This window comes from Idiotropiscis lumnitzeri, chromosome 12 (genome assembly GCF_059441095.1).
Source record: "Idiotropiscis lumnitzeri isolate Australia: NSW breed Sydney's pygmy pipehorse chromosome 12, RoL_Ilum_1.0, whole genome shotgun sequence".
In the NCBI taxonomy this organism is placed as follows: domain Eukaryota; kingdom Metazoa; phylum Chordata; class Actinopteri; order Syngnathiformes; family Syngnathidae; genus Idiotropiscis; species Idiotropiscis lumnitzeri.
Window position 1 is genome coordinate 910196 of NC_142402.1, and position 17764 is coordinate 927959.

Here is a 17764-nt window from a genome sequence, read left to right on the forward strand (position 1 = left end):
TTCTCAAATAGTGGGGCGCGTGTGACCCTGGGGTACATGATTTTTTCTCACCGTACTATAGTACGGCTAAACGATCGTTTTGGGACCGCAACTCAAATTTGAGATAGTCAACGCTGCGGTTTGTGCCCCGAGTTCACGCAGTACTAATTAAAAAAAAAAGCGTCACCCTGCCGCTCGTTGTCCCGGAAGAAATTTCTTTCGGCGCTACTTGAATGCTAGCCGCCAAGCTTTCTTGCCTCACAGCAGTATGAGCTTTATTTCTACGATGGCTAAGTCCGTGCACAGCAGCAGCAACAACCTGCGTGAAAAACAACCCCACTATCAAGTAGCCTTCTAAACGAGGAGGCGAACGAGGGGGCGCTAAGCGTGCTAATCGCTAAAATGAATTACAGAGTAATAAGTGCTTCAATGTACGCTCGACTTTTAACAGAAGTCTGACTCCAACCGCGTTTGGGCGGAGAGCCAGCGGCTGTGAACAGAAATGTTGTATTGCAAGACCGGAACACGGAAACGGATGACATCATCACAACGAAGAGATTCGATGTCAAACGTATAGTAAATATTGATCATCTCATCAATATTTGCACCACAGTGTACTGAGTTTTGAGATCCTCACAATAATCGTTCTCAAAATTATACTTCTTACCAATTTAGCTTTGCAAAGGGACATTCTATTGACATAATCAAACAACAGGGGGCGCGATTTGTTTTCTTCTTGGTAGGGGGGGCATGACGGAAAATAATTGAGAAGCACTGAATTAACGTGTTTGGTACGTGTGAAATATATATATTGTGTGAAAGTTCGAGCGATGGTGTGAGTGAATGCAATGAGTCATTAAACGCTGAAGCAGCCGGACAGTGGGAAACCTAACGGCGAAGACATAAAACTGTCAGATCGGTTGAAGTACCGTATTTTCACGGCCAAAAGACGCACCGTATCAAAGGGCGCAGTACAAGTTGAGGGTGCTATTTCTGTATTTAAAACTTGGCGCGCCGCATTACGAGGCGCATGTTAGCATGCTAGCTCGCGCATGCTAGATCGCGCATGGTGAAGGCTCTTAGTAGCAGCACTTCAGCTCAGACCAGTCAGAGATGTCATGGCAACACATCTAATTGACTATGTCAGGGGAGGGATGTCACTGGTCACCACACTCCTGAGAGTCATGGTTTCAAATCAAAACCATAAATATCTATGAACAGCATACAAGCAAATAATGAAACAAAGAAATAAAATTAACACAAAACATGCATCTCTCATGCCATTCCTATCACCAAAAGAAATAAAAATAACACAAAAACAGTACTGAGGCATTCTGGGAGATTATCAGCCTTATCAGGTTAGAGAGATGTTTTTTTTTTTTTTTTTGTAGTCTGTTGTCTAATCTCGTTGCACACTTAAGTACAATGACAATAAAGGGATTTCTGATTCTGATTCTAAACCTGTGATGTTTCTTGCTTGCAATAACATGAATGATTAGACAGACTGCGACATTATGGACAGCTGCCCTTTTGTCCAGCTATCCCTTGCACCATCTCTTAAAATCGTATTAACATAATGTATTTTTCACAGTCAATTCGAAGCATAGATATATCAGACTTTGGCCAGCAGGTTGTGCTAACATGCACTCTGCAACACCCCAAAGGGATAGGCTCAATAGTCGAGAGAGTTGCTCAGTATATACAATAGGCGCTGCATTTGTTATGGGGAAGATTTGGGACTTTTAAGTGTGCCCTATGGTCCCGAAAATACGGTAAGTGAATCAATGAAGCTTTTGATATTTTGGCAATCAAGAGCAGTGTTGTTTTTGTCAACGATAACGATTATGAATGATGATAAAGAGACGATGAGCTAAACGAGGTTATTTGATGACGAAAACATGACGTGACGAACATGAATTTTTGTTGATGAGATGAGACGGGACGAACTTGTTAGTACGTGGTCCGTCAGACGCTAAAAATTTATGACATCCCTTCCTATTGTACATGTAATCTGTCTTTCAAAAAAGTGCAATGCTGGCGCAACCTATCCTCTTTTGGGCACGCACACCACCGGGACAGCACGCAGGGCGCATGTATGGCGTTAGATTTATGCCACAATAACGTAAGCGTAATGTCAAATACTGAATACAAAAATGAGTTTTGTACGTACCTAAATGTGTTATGCGTGTACAAGACCCACCACACATACGCACAAAATGGGTTTTACGCTTCTGTTTCTCTCTCCTCTATGCGTACAATATGCTGATTTACGCTTGCAATGCAGGCATGATAACAGTGCCACAATTATTAACCAATCAGATGTCGGACACTAGGGCTAATTCTGATTGGCTGTTGACTGTCCAATCGCATTTTACAACAGTATAACGTCCGTGGGCGGCATGGTGGCCGACTTGTTAGCACAATGGCCTCACAGTTAGAGACAGCATCGGGCGTGGGTTCAATCCCGGCTCCGGCCATCCTGTGTGGAGTTTGCATGTTCTCCCCGTGCCTGCGTGGGTTTCCTCCGGGTACTCCGATTTCCTCCCACATTCCAAAAACATGCATGGCAGGCCGATTGAACATCTAAACTGCCCCGAGGTATGAGTGTGAGTGTGGATGGTTGTTCGTCTCTCTGTGCCCTGCAATTGGCTGACAACCAGTTCAGGGTGCCACCCGCCGACTGCCCAAAGATAGCTGGGATAGGCTCCAGCACCCCTCGCGACCCTAGTGAAGAGAAGCGGTACAGAAGATGGATGGAGAAGATGGATGGATGAATGGATGACGTCCGTGAAGACTCGAACGTAAACAGTCAATAGAAGGGTCGTCTGCCTTCTCAGTGTTCTTGTTTTAGTCATAATCCAAAATTTTCGTTTTCTTTTTTTCCAAATATCATTGTTTGGTTCAACGATACTGTCCCTTTAGTTCTACATGCTTCTATAAACTTTTTTTTTATTTTTTATAATCAAACATCACCTCTCAGGGTTGTGCATTTGCGTCTTCATCAATAGATGGCACTATGGTAGTTGATCGCTATTGCGCCGCGCCATTCTTTTCTGCTTTTTTACCCAACTTCTGAGAATCAGCCCTAGTGTCCACTCCTGATTGGTTAAGAATTGTGGCACAGTTATCACGCCTGCATCGTAACGCAAATCTGCGTTTTGTATGTGTAGAGGAGAGATTCAGACCCATATTTTGTGCGTAAGCGTGGAGGGTATTGTACACACGAAACACATTTTGGCACACACAAAACATTTTTTCGTACATGGTATTTGACATTACGCTTAAGTAATTGTGGCTTGCACGCGATTTTTCACATTATGTACACGCGTAATTCTTTTTTGTCCGCGGTATTTGACATTATGCTTACGTAATTGTGGCATAAATCTGACGCCATACGCCTGCGCTGTGCACACACCGTAACACACACTGGCACAACAAACACACAAACACATCTGCGTTCATTCAATTCGGCTCGCACACATTGACACACTTTCTGTTGACGGACCATGGCGACGGACACTCGGTAGGCTACTTGGTTCTGAGAATAGCAAACTGTTACAAGTTAGGAAGACATGCGTTTGATAGAGTTTGGAATTGTGGTACTGGATTATAGAACAGGTCTACTACAAGTCTATGTTGTTAATACGTTTTATGTTGCTTTAAGCGAAATAAAGCCACAACAGTTGCCAAATAAAACGGTTTGGTTCTCAGCTTATTTTGGACATTGATTCCACTGTTACCACTTTTGTAATGCATACTCCTTAGTGGTCGATCAAAAGGTCTTTGCCATTGGGTGGAAACCGTGTATGCCTATTTTTAACTAAAACGGATTAAAACCTTTTTGAGTTTTGGTCGAATAAATTTGCAAAAACTAGACTAAAACTTTTTTTCTTGCGTTTCCGTCAACTAAAATTAGACTAAAACCTTTTTTAGTTTTCATCGACTAAAACTAGAATAGGAATGACTAAATCTGACGAAAACTAATAAGCATTTTCGTCCAAGTGACTAAGACTAAATCTAAAATGCCCTGCCAAAAACAACACTGGTCCCGGGGAATCCAAAACAAGTAAAATCTGTGATAGGATGGTGCTTGCAACTGTGATTTTCACGCTGCTTGGTGTTGTAGTTAATTAAAAATGGGGGAATTGTTCTTCTCTTCCTTTTGGCTTTTCCCTTCAGGGGTCGCCACAGCAAATCAGTTGCCTCCATCTAACCCTGTCCTCTGCTCTCACCCCAACTACTTTCATGTCCTCGAACTACATCCATAAACCTCCTCTTTGGTCTTCCTTGAGACCTCTTGCCTGGCACTTGGAAACTCAGCATCCTTCTGCCAATATGCTCACGATCTCTTCTCTGGACATGTCCAAACCATCTCAGTCTGGCCTCTCCGACTTTTATCTCCAAAGCCCCTAAACGTGCTGTCCCTCTGATATACTCATTCCTGATCCTTGCAAGATTGAAGTGTCACTGGCTGTTAAGGACTTTTTAGTGACATAAGCACTTATATAGCTCCTGATAAGACCTGATAAATTTGTGTTAATTATTAGTTGGAGGCCTGCATCTAAACATCAAATCAAATCATTAAGACCATTTCAATTTCCCTGCCCCGAACTCTCTTATTTTCTGTGACTGTTTCAATCTGTGTGTGTGCGGGCGAGTTGGGATTTGAAATACTGTTGGACATAAAGATTAGGGCTGCACGATAAGCGGTTTGAACATCACGATTGTGATGTGCGCATGCGTGATAGGACGTGCAATGTTTTTTTTTTTTTTTTTTTTTGTTAGAGCAAGCAAAATTTGTTTAGCTTCATAGAAACAGCAAGCTACTGTATGCTCTACAAAGCCTGTCTCGATCACCCCCCTGCCAGTCACTGGCCACTCCCCCACCCCCTCCACTCTGTGCGCTCTGAAAATACTAACAGGCGACATGGAAGAGACGACGGTGGCAGTAGATAGTCCCCAAAAGAAAGTCAACATCCGAAATATGGAGTTATTTCGGCCATAAAAAGGAATATACAGTACACAAAAACCCTCTGCCGACAGTGCCTCGCCGTTGTTGCTGCAACACGAGGTAATACAACAAACCTGTCCAACCATTTGAATGCTATAATGGGCCCCTTTATAACCAGTTCAGACTCATTAGTGGGACCCGATGTAAAACCATCTACTCAAAAAACAATGAGTCATCAGGTGAAATTTTTTCTAGTTACAATACCACAATGTACATCGCAGCCTCCCCAAAAATCGCAATGTCATTTTTTTCCAATATCGTGCAGCCCTAATAAAGATTATACACCCTAATTTATATAGTGCCTTTCACTTTCCATATCTAGGAATAAATTAATTAATAAATGAGGTAAATGTAAATTAGCAGGGAATTAGAACACAAACTAAAATAGTAAAACATATACAAAAGAAGAACAGCAGAACAGAGGCAGTCTTATGAAAAATTTAAATTTTTTGGCAAAAAGGTTTTTGTTTTAGAGATTGGTTTTAATTGAAACATTTTATGTCCATGCTTAAAAAAAAGAAAAAAATATCCTTACAACAGTAAATATCTAGCAATTGGTGAGGGGTTTACCAAATATAAAGTTGGAGTAAATAGTTCTTTAGATATTTACTACTGATGTGTATGAAATGCAACTAAGGTGGACGATAGATGTTTTATAACTTTATGACACCAACCCTGACTTGACAACTTTTAAAGGGACAATACAGCATTCCATAATATACCAGATTGCTATGATCCGCATCTATGAGCTGATATCACAGGTCCAGGATCATCAGCTTTGTGTACCATTGCAGTATTCTTATCACTGCAGTATTTCTATCATTGCAGTACTTTTATCATTGCAGTATTCTTAACATTGCAGTACTTTTATCATTGCAGTACTTTTTTCATTACAGTCCTTTTATCATTACAGTACTTTTATCATTACAGTACTTTTATCATTGCAGTATTTTTTTATCATTGCAGCATTTTTTTATCATTGCAGCATTTTTATTTATTTCCCTTCTGTACCATGGACACTTGTATATGTTGTGGGATGTAAGTGTGTATATACATGGGGATTTGTGTATATACGTATATACTGTGTATATTCACATGCTTTTTATGAATGCCTGCTGCTAATGTTATACATTAACGGCTACATTACGGCGCCGCTTCTGTGTGATCTATATCTTTGCTGCTGTAACACTGCAAATTTCCCCATTGTGGGACTATTAAAGGACATCTTTATTTTTTAATAAACAATGACAGACGCCGGGGCGAAAGCAACTCAACGCCGTCACGAAAAAGAGGTTTAAAAAAATGATTTGCACACTCGACAAAATGCCGTGGCGCACGTATTTCCATCTAGTGGCGATCCTAGATTTGTAAAATAAACAGCTCTCTCCCTCCCTCTCTCCCTCCTTCCCTCCATCCCTCCCTCTCTCTCTCTCTCTCTCTCTATTTTTTTTTTAGAGAATTCCACTCAGATGTCAGGATATTGTCACATTTCTATTTAATTTGGGTTTTGAGGCAGTGTTAGTTTGGTAAAGAATACTGATCATTGTGGAAAATGAGTTCGGTACACCTGCTCCAGTAAGTAAAGCGCCAAAATAGAGCTACATATTCAATCAGTCTTTGTTTCACACCCAGCCTAAATTTAATAGTGTGAAGTTAGAAGAGGGGACCAGTTAAGATTCCCAAATAGTGGGGCACAGAGCGATTCTGAGGAGGGCGCATGGGACCCAGGGGAACATGCTTTTTTTCCGCTGTAGTACGGCTGAACGATGCATCGTTTTGCGACTGAATCTCACACAATGCGAGTTTCAGCTTGTCAAAACTGTTTGTGCCCCTCGTTTACACAGAAGGTCACGCAGTAATGATTTAAAAAAAAAAAAAGCGTCGCCCTGTCGCTTGTTGTCCGGGAAGTGATTTATTTCGCTGCTACTTAAATGCTCTGCGCCAAGCTATCTTGCGCCACAAAAGAACGGACTTTATTTGAACTATATGTAAGTCCGTGCACAGCAGCAGCAACAAGCTACGTGATGGCAAATAAATGACTCCACTAACGTGTAGCCTTCTAAACGAGGAGGCAAGCAAGGAGGCGCTAAGCGTGCTAATCGCTAAAATGAATTGCTTCAATGTACGGAGAGCCAGCAGCTATGAAAAAAAATGTTGTATTGCAACCATTACGTATCTAAACATAATAAAAGAGGAACACGGAAATGGCTGACGTCATCACGACGAAGAGGTTTGATGTCCAGTAACCATAATTGTTTTTTGGTTTTTTTAAAAACGTATCGTAAACATATTAAAACTGTTGCTTTATGTTATTTATATAGAATTTTTGTTAAAAATCCCCCTGGCTTTTCTTTTCGTTTTTTCTAAACTATGTACGTATTAATAACTGTTTTTGAAAAAAAAATGTATAGTAAATATTCATCATCTCATCAATCACCTCACAATAATAGTTCTCAAAATTATATTTCTTATCAATTTAGCTTTGTTAAGGGATATTTTATTGACAATCTAACATCAATATACAAAGAAAGAAAAAAAATGGTGGTGGGGGCGCTAATCGTTTCTTCTTGGTAGGGGGTGAAATTATTGAGAAGCACTGCCCTAAAGCTAACCATATTTTGCCCCACAGATACTCACCCTGATTATCCTGTCAGAACGATGACGTCGGCGAATGCGGTTGACTCCCTCAAGGAAGCGGATGAAGCCATCCAGCAGGACCCAGTCACCAGTACTACCCATTCCTGTATTTGATCCATCACCATAAACATCCCAGTGCCCATCTCCATCAGCCACACGCCGAGCTCCTCCAGCTGGAAGCAAGAGGAACCTTGTCCTCCAGAACTTAAGTGAGTCGATCAAACTGGCATAGGAAGAGGAAAGTTGATACTCAAGTTAAGATGATGCTCATATCCACAGTTAGAGGTTCTAAGAATATAATCAAGTTAATTTTTTTTAATTCCTCCAAATGAAAATTTAAATGATCCAGAGTCTGTCACAAGCAGTTTAAATTTTAACATTTTTATATTTTTGGATTGTCCACCATAAATTCCGTTTTTTTTTATTGAAGGATAAAAATTTTAATAGGAATTATATCTTGTCACATTACAAACACAAACATGAATGTATATTTTATTGGGATTTCATGTGATAGATCAAGTCAAAGTGGCACATAAGTGGCCAAGTAAAAGGGAAATGAATTTCATGTTCATTTAAAGGAAAACATTGAAATGGTAGCTTGCTAAATTATTCAGTGTCCCTGAGTCAGTATTTCGTAGAAGCACATTTTGCTTTTTCGTGTTTACTTGGTTCTTAAACTATTATAAGTAAACTTTAAAGGCGAATAGCAAGACAAAATGATACAAACCAAAACAAAGCATGAATTAAAGCAACAAAACAGAAAGCAACACAAGAGTCAACCCAATCATTAGAATTAGAATTACCCGCATAAACACACACATTCAAAAAGGAGTAGGTATAAACAAGTATAGACAGTTTAAACCTATCGTGCAAACATATTCGTTTCCACACTTTTACTCTCTATTATAGAAGCAATATATGAAAATGTTTTTTATTTTCATATTATTTCCATAACATACACAATATTAATACAATGTACAATATATGAAATGTAATACAACGTTCAATTCACTAACTATATCAATTAATGTGGACAGTATTTATACATAGTGCATTATTTGATCACATCACTTAACTATAAGATTGTGACAACAATATACTAGTGCTTCTCAGCTCTTGTCACCCTTGGGACCCAAATATCGCTATTGTTGTAAAATCACACCAGTTTTTATGAAGCTAGTCGGCGGAATATTGTTGCCGTTTGCCTGGTTCCTCAGTCGATACTGTGCTTCTTTCGTCCGCCACGTAACTTTGTCTTGCATGAGTAATTCCGCTTTTAGTATTTCCTGTCTTCGTCATTTTTGTTTGTCTTTTCTTGTGTACACTTATTTTTGTTTGTTATAGTTACCTATCATTGTCCCGGGCTTAGTTTTTTTTTAGTAGTTGTTCACTGCGCTTTGTTACATTCATTTACGTCAAGTGTTTTCTCTCTGTGTTTTTTGTTCACCTGCGTTAGTTCTGTAATCGCATCAGCCTTATGCTGATGTAGTTATTGTTTTGGTTACTTTGCATTTATTCATTGCTCACGTTAATGTGATCCCTTGTTTCAATGAAGTTATGTAGTTGCTCAAGTTTGTCTTTGGCTCTGCTTTATGGTTCGAAATTCTGGGCACCCGATCGTGACACTTGGAACATAATGTGAAATGAGCAGTCTCTATGAAAATTCACTCAATAAAGAGGTGAGCTGAATAGGTTTTATCATCATTTGGTAGCCTGCTCCCAAAGAACAGCACTCAGCCAGCTCAAGGAGTCCGCTCTGAAAAGCAAGCTAGCTTTCAAGACACGCTATGGTACTTTTTGAAACAAAGTCCACCTGACATGAGCTCCAGTGACTACCATCACTCTGAGCACAGGAAAGCCCTGGGTTGCAACCTTGCTGGTTGTTATATTTTCCTTTTGTTGTGTGATATGGAGCACAATGGCCCCTGTGTTGAGTAGTAGATTGAGTAGTAAATTGAAATAACAAAAAGACCATGCCAGAAGGAACGATGAATACCAATATAAAATTAATAAAGTAACGTATCGGGTTATTGGAGTGAGTCCCAGAAATAGCCAAATTGTGCTTTGGTAGAATATTGAATGAATATTCAAAATTGCACTCCTAAATTTCGAACATCAGTGTTCGTCAAACGGGCTGTTAATGAGAACAATGAAACACAGTCTACACAAAGTACAATGCACTTATTGCAAATTGTAAGACTATGAAAACATATGCATAAGAATTACTGTCATAATAATAATAATACGATATACATAATCTGTTTTGGTGTATAACATCTTGCACTATACATGGTCAATGAATAAGATGGCCATGAGTTGCTTAAATTAGAGATTAGACTATACTTTGCATTAATGAAAATTATTATATGATGTTGCATACACTTAAACATTGTGTTGCATATAAACAAAAACGCATGTTACAATGCAAATACATTTAATGTTCAATGCCCATAATCTTACTCTATTCACCAATAAGATGTATGTTATAATAGACAAGTATTAGACCTATTGCTATAAGTGAAGATGATTGTAGTCATATGAGTGGATTAAAACGATGTGTTGATTGTGTACAAGGGTTATTGTAAGAGTTTACTAACAAAATCTGTTGGATGATTGCTACACGCAACAAGTTGGGAGTTAGAGGTAACAGAACTCCGCAAATATTGCACAATACAGAAATGGCTTCTCCTAACATGACTCTTCCAATGAGGTAATGTTGCCTAGTAACAGATGTAGGAGCTGTGATGAGGTCATACGGCCTTGAACAGCTGTGGGAGTTGCAATGAGGTAATGCTGGCCAGAAGAAACTTCAAGGGCTCATTTTTTCCCATTATGTAATGCACCCTGGCACTTGAAACACGTGCGCCTGAGTCACCAGAGCAGCACACTGGAACATTACGTCAAGGGGATTTTAAGAACAATAGACCAAATGGCTGAAGTCTAGAAAGGCAACTGCTTCCAAGATTCAGGACTCTTTTGACTAACCCTATCCAGAAGACGCTTTGTTGGACGTGCAAACGCACCGAAGGACAGGAAGGACTCAGACTTTTTTTTAATTCTGTGCAAGCTTGCAGGTTAACAAAAAGACCTGATTCTTCTTCTTTTGGATTTAATTAAATTATGACGAATTAAGGTACATTTTAGAATAAATATTTCCAGTAATAATATGATGGAGCCTGTTGACGCATTTTAATTGTTTGGTTCCACAATTTATGCGATGCAACTATTGGGCTTTGTGTAATTCAAGACTTGATCACTCTTTGTTGCACTGAAAATACAAATAAGACGCGTTTTACACCTTTGTTGTATAATTTTTTTTATAATTTTACTATTGTGATTATGTAGTATTTTATTTTTCATCAGGTTTGTGCTTGTTACAACTGTTCGCGGCAAATGTTTTCAATCTGTTGTAAATCCAAGGTCGATCTGACGGTGCTTTTGGAGCTTTGGTTTCAGTAAAATATCACACCCTCGCACTCCATACCTCAACTCCCCCTCACTCACCATAGAGGAACACGATGTGAGGCGTGCGCTCCTCACTATTAACCCCAAGAAAGCTACTGGATTTGACGGAATACCAGGCAAGGTCCTCAGAGCATGTGCCCACCAACTGTCACATGTTTTTTGCAGGATCTTCAACCTGGCTCAAGCAGTCATCCCCTCCTGCTTGAAAACTTCCACCATTATTCCTGTCCCCCAAAAAGTCACCCGCAGTCCTCCTGAATGACTACCGTCCTGTTGCTCTCACGCCAGTCATCATGAAGTGCTTCGAGAGACTGGTTCTCCAGCACATCAGGGACTGCCTTCCTCCCAAACTGGACCCCTACCAGTTTGCATACCGAGCAAACAGATCCACTGAGGATGCCATCGACACTGCTCTGCATGTTGTGCTGGGCCATCTGGAACAACAGCAGAGCTATGCCAGGATGCTCTTTGTGGACGACAGCTCGGCATTCAACACAATCATCCCAGGCATCCTCAGCATTCAACACAATCATAATAGGCATCCTCATCTCCAAACTGGACATTCTCGGCCTCCCTGCCCTCACACGCATTTGGATTAAGGACTTTCTGACCAACAGACCCCAGACTGTGTTGCTCGGCCGCTACACGTCCTCCACCCGAACGCTGAGCACCAGTTCACCTCAAGGATGCGTGCTGAGCCTTCTCCTATACGCCCTCTACACCTACGACTGCAGCCCGGCCAACGGTAACAACACCATCGTCAAGTTTGCTGACGACACGACAGTGGTCGGTCTGATCTCGGAAGGTGACGAGACAGCCTACAGGGAGGAGGTCCAGAGACTAACGGCTTGGTGTGAGGACAACAGGCTGCAACTCAACATTGCAAAAACAAAGGAGATCGTCATCGACTTTAGGAGGAACAAGACTGTGCCACCCCCCCTCTACATCAGAGGTGAATGTGTGGAGAGGGTCCACACATTCAAGTTCATGGGAGTACAGATCTCCGATGACCTCTCCTGGACACACAACACCACAGCAGTGGTAAAGAAGGTCCACAAGCGTCTGCATTCCCTGAGGGTCCTCAGGAAATTCAACCTGGACAAGAAGCTGCTGCTGGCCTTCTACCACTCGTCCATCGATAGCCTGCTGACCTACTGTGTCTACACCTGGTACAGCAGCTGTACTGAGGCAGACTGAGTGAGACTCCAGAGGACGGTCAAAACGGCGCAGAGGATTATAGGCTGCCCTCTCCCCTCCCTGTCAGACATCTACACCACCTGGTGCCTCAGCAGAGCTCTCAATATCAAAGACAATACTCACTCCAGCTCACACCTTTTCGACCTGTTGCTCTCTGGCAGGCGCTACAGGTGCATCAAAACAAAGACTAGCAGACTGAAAAACAGTTTCTTTCCAAGAGCTATCTCCATTATGAACTCTCACTCACACACACACAACCACCCTTACCTTGCAGAACAGCGACGTAATGTGTTTTTATTTATCCAATTTCGTATTATTTTCCATCTGATTATTTATTCTTTTATTTATCTAATTTATATATTTGATTAAATATTGTTGTACTGCACTGGAGAGGGGAGCTCTCTAATCTCATTGCACACTGTACAATGACAATAAAGGAATTTCTGATTCTGATTCATCTCCATGCAACTGCAACATGTATTTTTTTATCCAATTTTGTATTTATTTCTATTTAATTATTTAATCTTTAATTAATCTAATGTATACATTTAATTAAATTATTGTTGTATTGCATTGAAGAGGGGAGCTCTCATCTCGTTGCACACTGAATACAATGACAATTAAGGGCATTCTGATTCTGATTGTGATCATACTGCAACATCAACACCGTGTTAAAGACAAACGTGTGAGCTTCCAATATCGTTACAGTAGGTTTGCCTGATGAAAATATAATTTTGGCTCGCGGTTTACTGTAAATTTTGCGAAAAAATTTGGCCGACAGCCAAACTAAGTTGCCGACAACGGGTCCATTACTTGAACTCAAAATAATACATTTGCACATTTGATTATAACACAAAAACGAGTGGATAAGAATACTTTTCCAACCCACTGGATATTTATGATAAATAGATGAAATATACCTGAAGTCCTCAGAGCCTGCAGAGCAGATATACTGGTCCAAGTAATTCCATTTATATTCCTCTGGTTTTTCATGGCCGAACTCCACCCAACAGGAGACAAACTGTGAATCCACGTGTGGAGGACACAGGCTGTAGCTGTACTGGATATGACGTGACTCATATGGGTATCTATAACACAAAGGCAGTGCTATTGTGCCATTTTTTTTTATTTTTATTTATTTATTTTTTTACAAAAAGGTTGATTGTGTGATATACTGTACAATATTGGCCAGTGAACTCACTTTGGTAAGTATCGAGTAACAGTGAGTATCTTATCTTTGAGGCAAACTTTATGGAAGGTCCTTCCCATACTGAGCCAATAAACCTTATCTTCTTCCTCTCCTCGACGCATTGAAATCAAACCTGTTATGAAAAACACATGGGTGGGGAATGAACCATTACAAAGACAAATGAACATTCAAATAAATGTGGTTATCTGCACACTATTATTTTATTCTATTCTAACGCAGGTTCAGATGTAACTTAGTCCATTATTCTATTTTTCTTCAAATTTAAATTATTTCATGGTTATTTTGGTATAGTTTTGTCTTTCATATCAATTAGGACTGTGCCGACTAGTCGACGACGTATATACGTCGGCGCGCACAACAAAGCGTTGACGTTGCGTCAACGACGTAAACACGTTAGTAAGCACAACATACCGTCGAGTGTTGATGATGTAGGTACATCCACACGTGCATACCATACCAAAGTATGGACATATTGCAACACAAAGTCCAATGAGTAGGTTGTCTGTAGCCTTTTTAAATTATCAATGAACGAACACCTGAAGCAAGGTCACACGGATGTCACGGGTGAAGATGATGGAAAGCAAAAAGCCACAGGTTTTTAAGTCCATCTAACCAAGTAACTAATATGACGCGGTTTCACTGAAGTTATGTGCGACGTATTAACGTGCACTATTAAGTTTCATTTCTCGAAGAAGCGGTTTGTAGTCAAAGTTACACAGAGTTGTGTTTCAGCTTTGTGCATTAAATAGAGTAAAACAATAATTAAAACGAGAGAATGCAATTTCTGAAAAATTGCGTGTGAAGGCTGAGGAGTTGAAGCCATCTGGGTGGAAGGATGTGTGATATTGAATGATTTTGAATCATAGAGAATGAAATTGAATGAATTTGAATCGTAGAGAAAAGAATAGAATGAGAATGTGGAATGATAGTGAATGATGGAAGGTGGAAGGATGTTTAATGATATTGAATGATTTTGAATCATAGAGAAATAGAATGAGAATGTGGAATGATAGTGAATGATGGAAGGTTGAAGGATGTTGAATGGTAGTGAATGATGTTGAATGACACTAAATGGAAATGAATAAGAATAAATTGATTGAGATTATATCATTTAAAATGGTGAATAATGTGAAAGCATGGACACATTGTGTCAATTGAAAAAAATGAAATAAAAATATTCCATGGTCGGGGGTTGAACCGACAGTCTCCAGGATGGGAAACGAGTGCTTAACCTCTGAACCACACAAGCGTATACAAGTGCAAGTATAGAATCAGCCTTTACATAATAATAGAACTGGGAAAGCCTGGAATGAATGGTGAAAGATATCTTTGAAACATGAATACAGTATATGAATTGAGGAATGTGAGCGAGGAAAAAGTAATGTGAAATGACTGAAATAAATGTTTTGAATTTCTAACTTGAACTATGTAAACGGGAAATGTAGATCCATTGAGAATGGACAAATGGATGAATTTCTGACACTCAAATGGAGTGAATCAAGTGAATCCGTTCGAATTTCGTCACTTCCAGTAAACCTCCGGTTGAAAAAAGTCACTTCTGGTTCAAATAAGAGTGAATTACGTCACTTACTGTCGAATGGTGTAATTTCCCGGCTACTTCCTGTTTTGGTGACGTCACTTCCGGTCGACTACCAGTTTGATGACGTCACTTCCGGTTCGGCTGTGGTTTGGTGTTGTCACATGTGGTTCACTAACTGTGTACTTGGCATCCTTCTCCAAGATTGCTGACTCACTGAGAGGGGGGGGATACCACACTGGGGCGGGGTTTGGGTTTCACTGGGGGGCTGCTAAAGTAAATCCGAGATAAACCCCACCAAGGGTGAGTTGAATGAGCTAATGTTTCGTATGGAGGTGGGGGGGGGTAATAGAAGGGGGGGGAACCGGGGGAGCTAAATGGAAGCCTGTATGGCGTGAATTTTTGGAATTGATTGAAGTTGGAACGGTGACAATCAGATAAAAAATGGGGAAGCTGTAGCTTGTCAAAGGGGGGGGGGTTGGGGGGGGGGCTGTTCAAGTAAATACGAGATAAACCCCACCAAGGGTAAGTTTTAGATTAGATTAGAAATCCCTTTATTGTCATTGTACTCAAGTGTGCAACGAGATTAGAGGGCTCCCCTCTCCAGTGCAATACAACAATAATACAGACAAATATATAAATTAGATAAATAAATAAGAGAGTGCAGTGGAATTTAGTACTGAATAGTGTATATAAAAACACATCACGATGCTGTTCTGCAAGGTAAGGGTGTTCTCGTGTGTGTGTGAGAGTTCAGAATGGAGATGGCTCTCTGAAAGAAACTGTTTCTCAGTCTATTGGTCCTCGATTTGATGCATCTGTAGCGCCTGCCAGAGGGCATCAGGTCGAACAGGTGTGAGTTTGGGTGGGTATTGTCTTTGACGATGTTGAGAGCCCTTCTGAGGCACCGGGCGGTGTAGATGTCCGACAGCGAGGGGAGAGGGCAGCCAATAATCCTTTGCGCTGTTTTGACTGTCCTCTGGAGCCTCACTCTGTCCGCCTCAGTGCAGCCGCTGTACCAGGTGGAGACACAGTACGTCAACAGGCTCTTGATGGACGAGTGGTAGAAGGCTAGCAGCAGCTTCCTGTCCAGGTTGAATTTCCTGAGGACTCTCAGGAAGTGCAGATGCTGGTGGACCTTCTTTACCACTGCTGTGGTGTTGTGACTCCAAGACAGGTCGTCGGAGATCTGTACTCCCAGGAACTTGAACGTGTGGACCCTCTCCACACACACGCCTTCGATGCAGAGGGGGGGCGGCACCGTCTTGTTCCTCCTGAAGTCGACGACAATCTCCTTTGTTTTTGCAGTGTTAAGGTGCAGTCTGTTGTCCTTGCACCAAGCTGTCAGTCTCTTTACCTCCTCTCTGTAGGCCGTCTCGTCACCTTCCGAGATCAGACCGACCACTGTCGTGTCGTCAGCAAACTTGACGATGGTGTTGTTGCCGTGGGCCGGGCTGCAGTCGTAGGTGTAGAGGGCGTACAGGAGAGGGCTCAGCACGCATCCTTGAGGGGAACCGGTGCTCAGCATGCGGGTGGAGGACGTGTAGGGGCCGAGCAACACAGTCTGGGGTCTGTTGGTCAGAAAGTCCTTAATCCAGATGCGTGTGAGGGCACGGAGGCCGAGAATGTCCAGTTTGGCGACGAGGATGTCTGGGATGATCGTGTTGAATGCCGAGCTGTAGTCCACAAAGAGCATCCTTGCATAGCTCTGCTGTTGTTCCAGGTGGCCCAGCACAACATGCAGAGCAGTGTCGATGGCGTCCTCAGTGGATCTGTTAGCCCGGTATGCAAACTGGTAGGGGTCCAGAGTGGGAGGAAGGCAGTCCCTGATGTGCTGGAGAACCAGCCTCTCGAAGCACTTCATGATGACTGGTGTGAGAGCAACAGGACGGTAGTCATTCAGGTGGACGGCGGGTGACTTTTTGGGGACAGGAATAATGGTGGAAGTTTTCAAGCAGGAGGGGATGACTGCTTGAGCCAGGGAGCGGTTGAAGATCCTGCAGAAAACATGTGCCAGTTGGTGGGCACATGTTTTGAGGACCTTGCCTGGTATTCCGTCGGGTCCAGTAGCTTTCCTGGGGTTAACTGACAGGAGCGCGCGCCTCACATCGTGTTCCTCTACGATGAGTGGGGGGGAGTTGGAGCATGAAGTGCGGGGGTGTGACGGTTGGGGCGAGTCAAAGCGAGCGAAGAAGCAGTTAAGCTCCTCTGCCAGCGATGCACTCGGGTCTACAGAGGTCGTGCTGCCGCCACGGAAGTTGGTGATGCTCCGTAGACCCTGCCACACCTCTCGTGGTCTGTTACTGGCAAGGTGGGCCTCCAGTGTGAGAGGGGATACGGCAATGTCAAATGAATGACTTGAATGTGTTAAATATCAAATATGAAGCATTTAATAGTGAAATGTGGAATCTACCATTGGAAATGAATGGAATTTTTAGGGGTGAATAAAGTGAAATGGTGAATTATGGGAAATAGGTGAAGACGTGAAATATGGAAGCACGCATGGCGTGAATATTTGGAATGGATTGAAGTTGGAACAGTGAAAATCGGATGAAATATGTGGAAGCAATGGCATGCCGAAGAAGAGCAATTGGGAATGGATGAATGGATGAATTTTTGAACGGTGAATGAGGTGAAAGTGTGGAAGGAGATACTGGAATGTGAAATGAATGACCTGAATGGGTTAAATTTTAATTTTGAAGCATTTAATAGTGGAATGTTGAATCTC

At 41.6% G+C, this 17764-nt stretch overlaps 1 protein-coding gene across 7 annotated transcripts in view; it reads right to left on the bottom strand.

Moving 5' to 3' along the window:
- Positions 1–17764, bottom strand: part of depdc5 (DEP domain containing 5, GATOR1 subcomplex subunit) — a 248093-nt gene that overhangs the window by 104366 nt on the left and 125963 nt on the right. For all 7 annotated transcript variants that reach the window (XM_088311264.1, XM_088311269.1, XM_088311266.1 and 4 more), the window contains 3 exons: positions 13491–13611; positions 13210–13377; positions 7628–7850 (listed from right to left, as the gene is read on the bottom strand). In XM_088311264.1, the coding sequence (XP_088167390.1) occupies positions 7628–7850; positions 13210–13377; positions 13491–13611 (512 nt within the window). The remainder of the gene's footprint in view (positions 1–7627; positions 7851–13209; positions 13378–13490; positions 13612–17764) is intronic.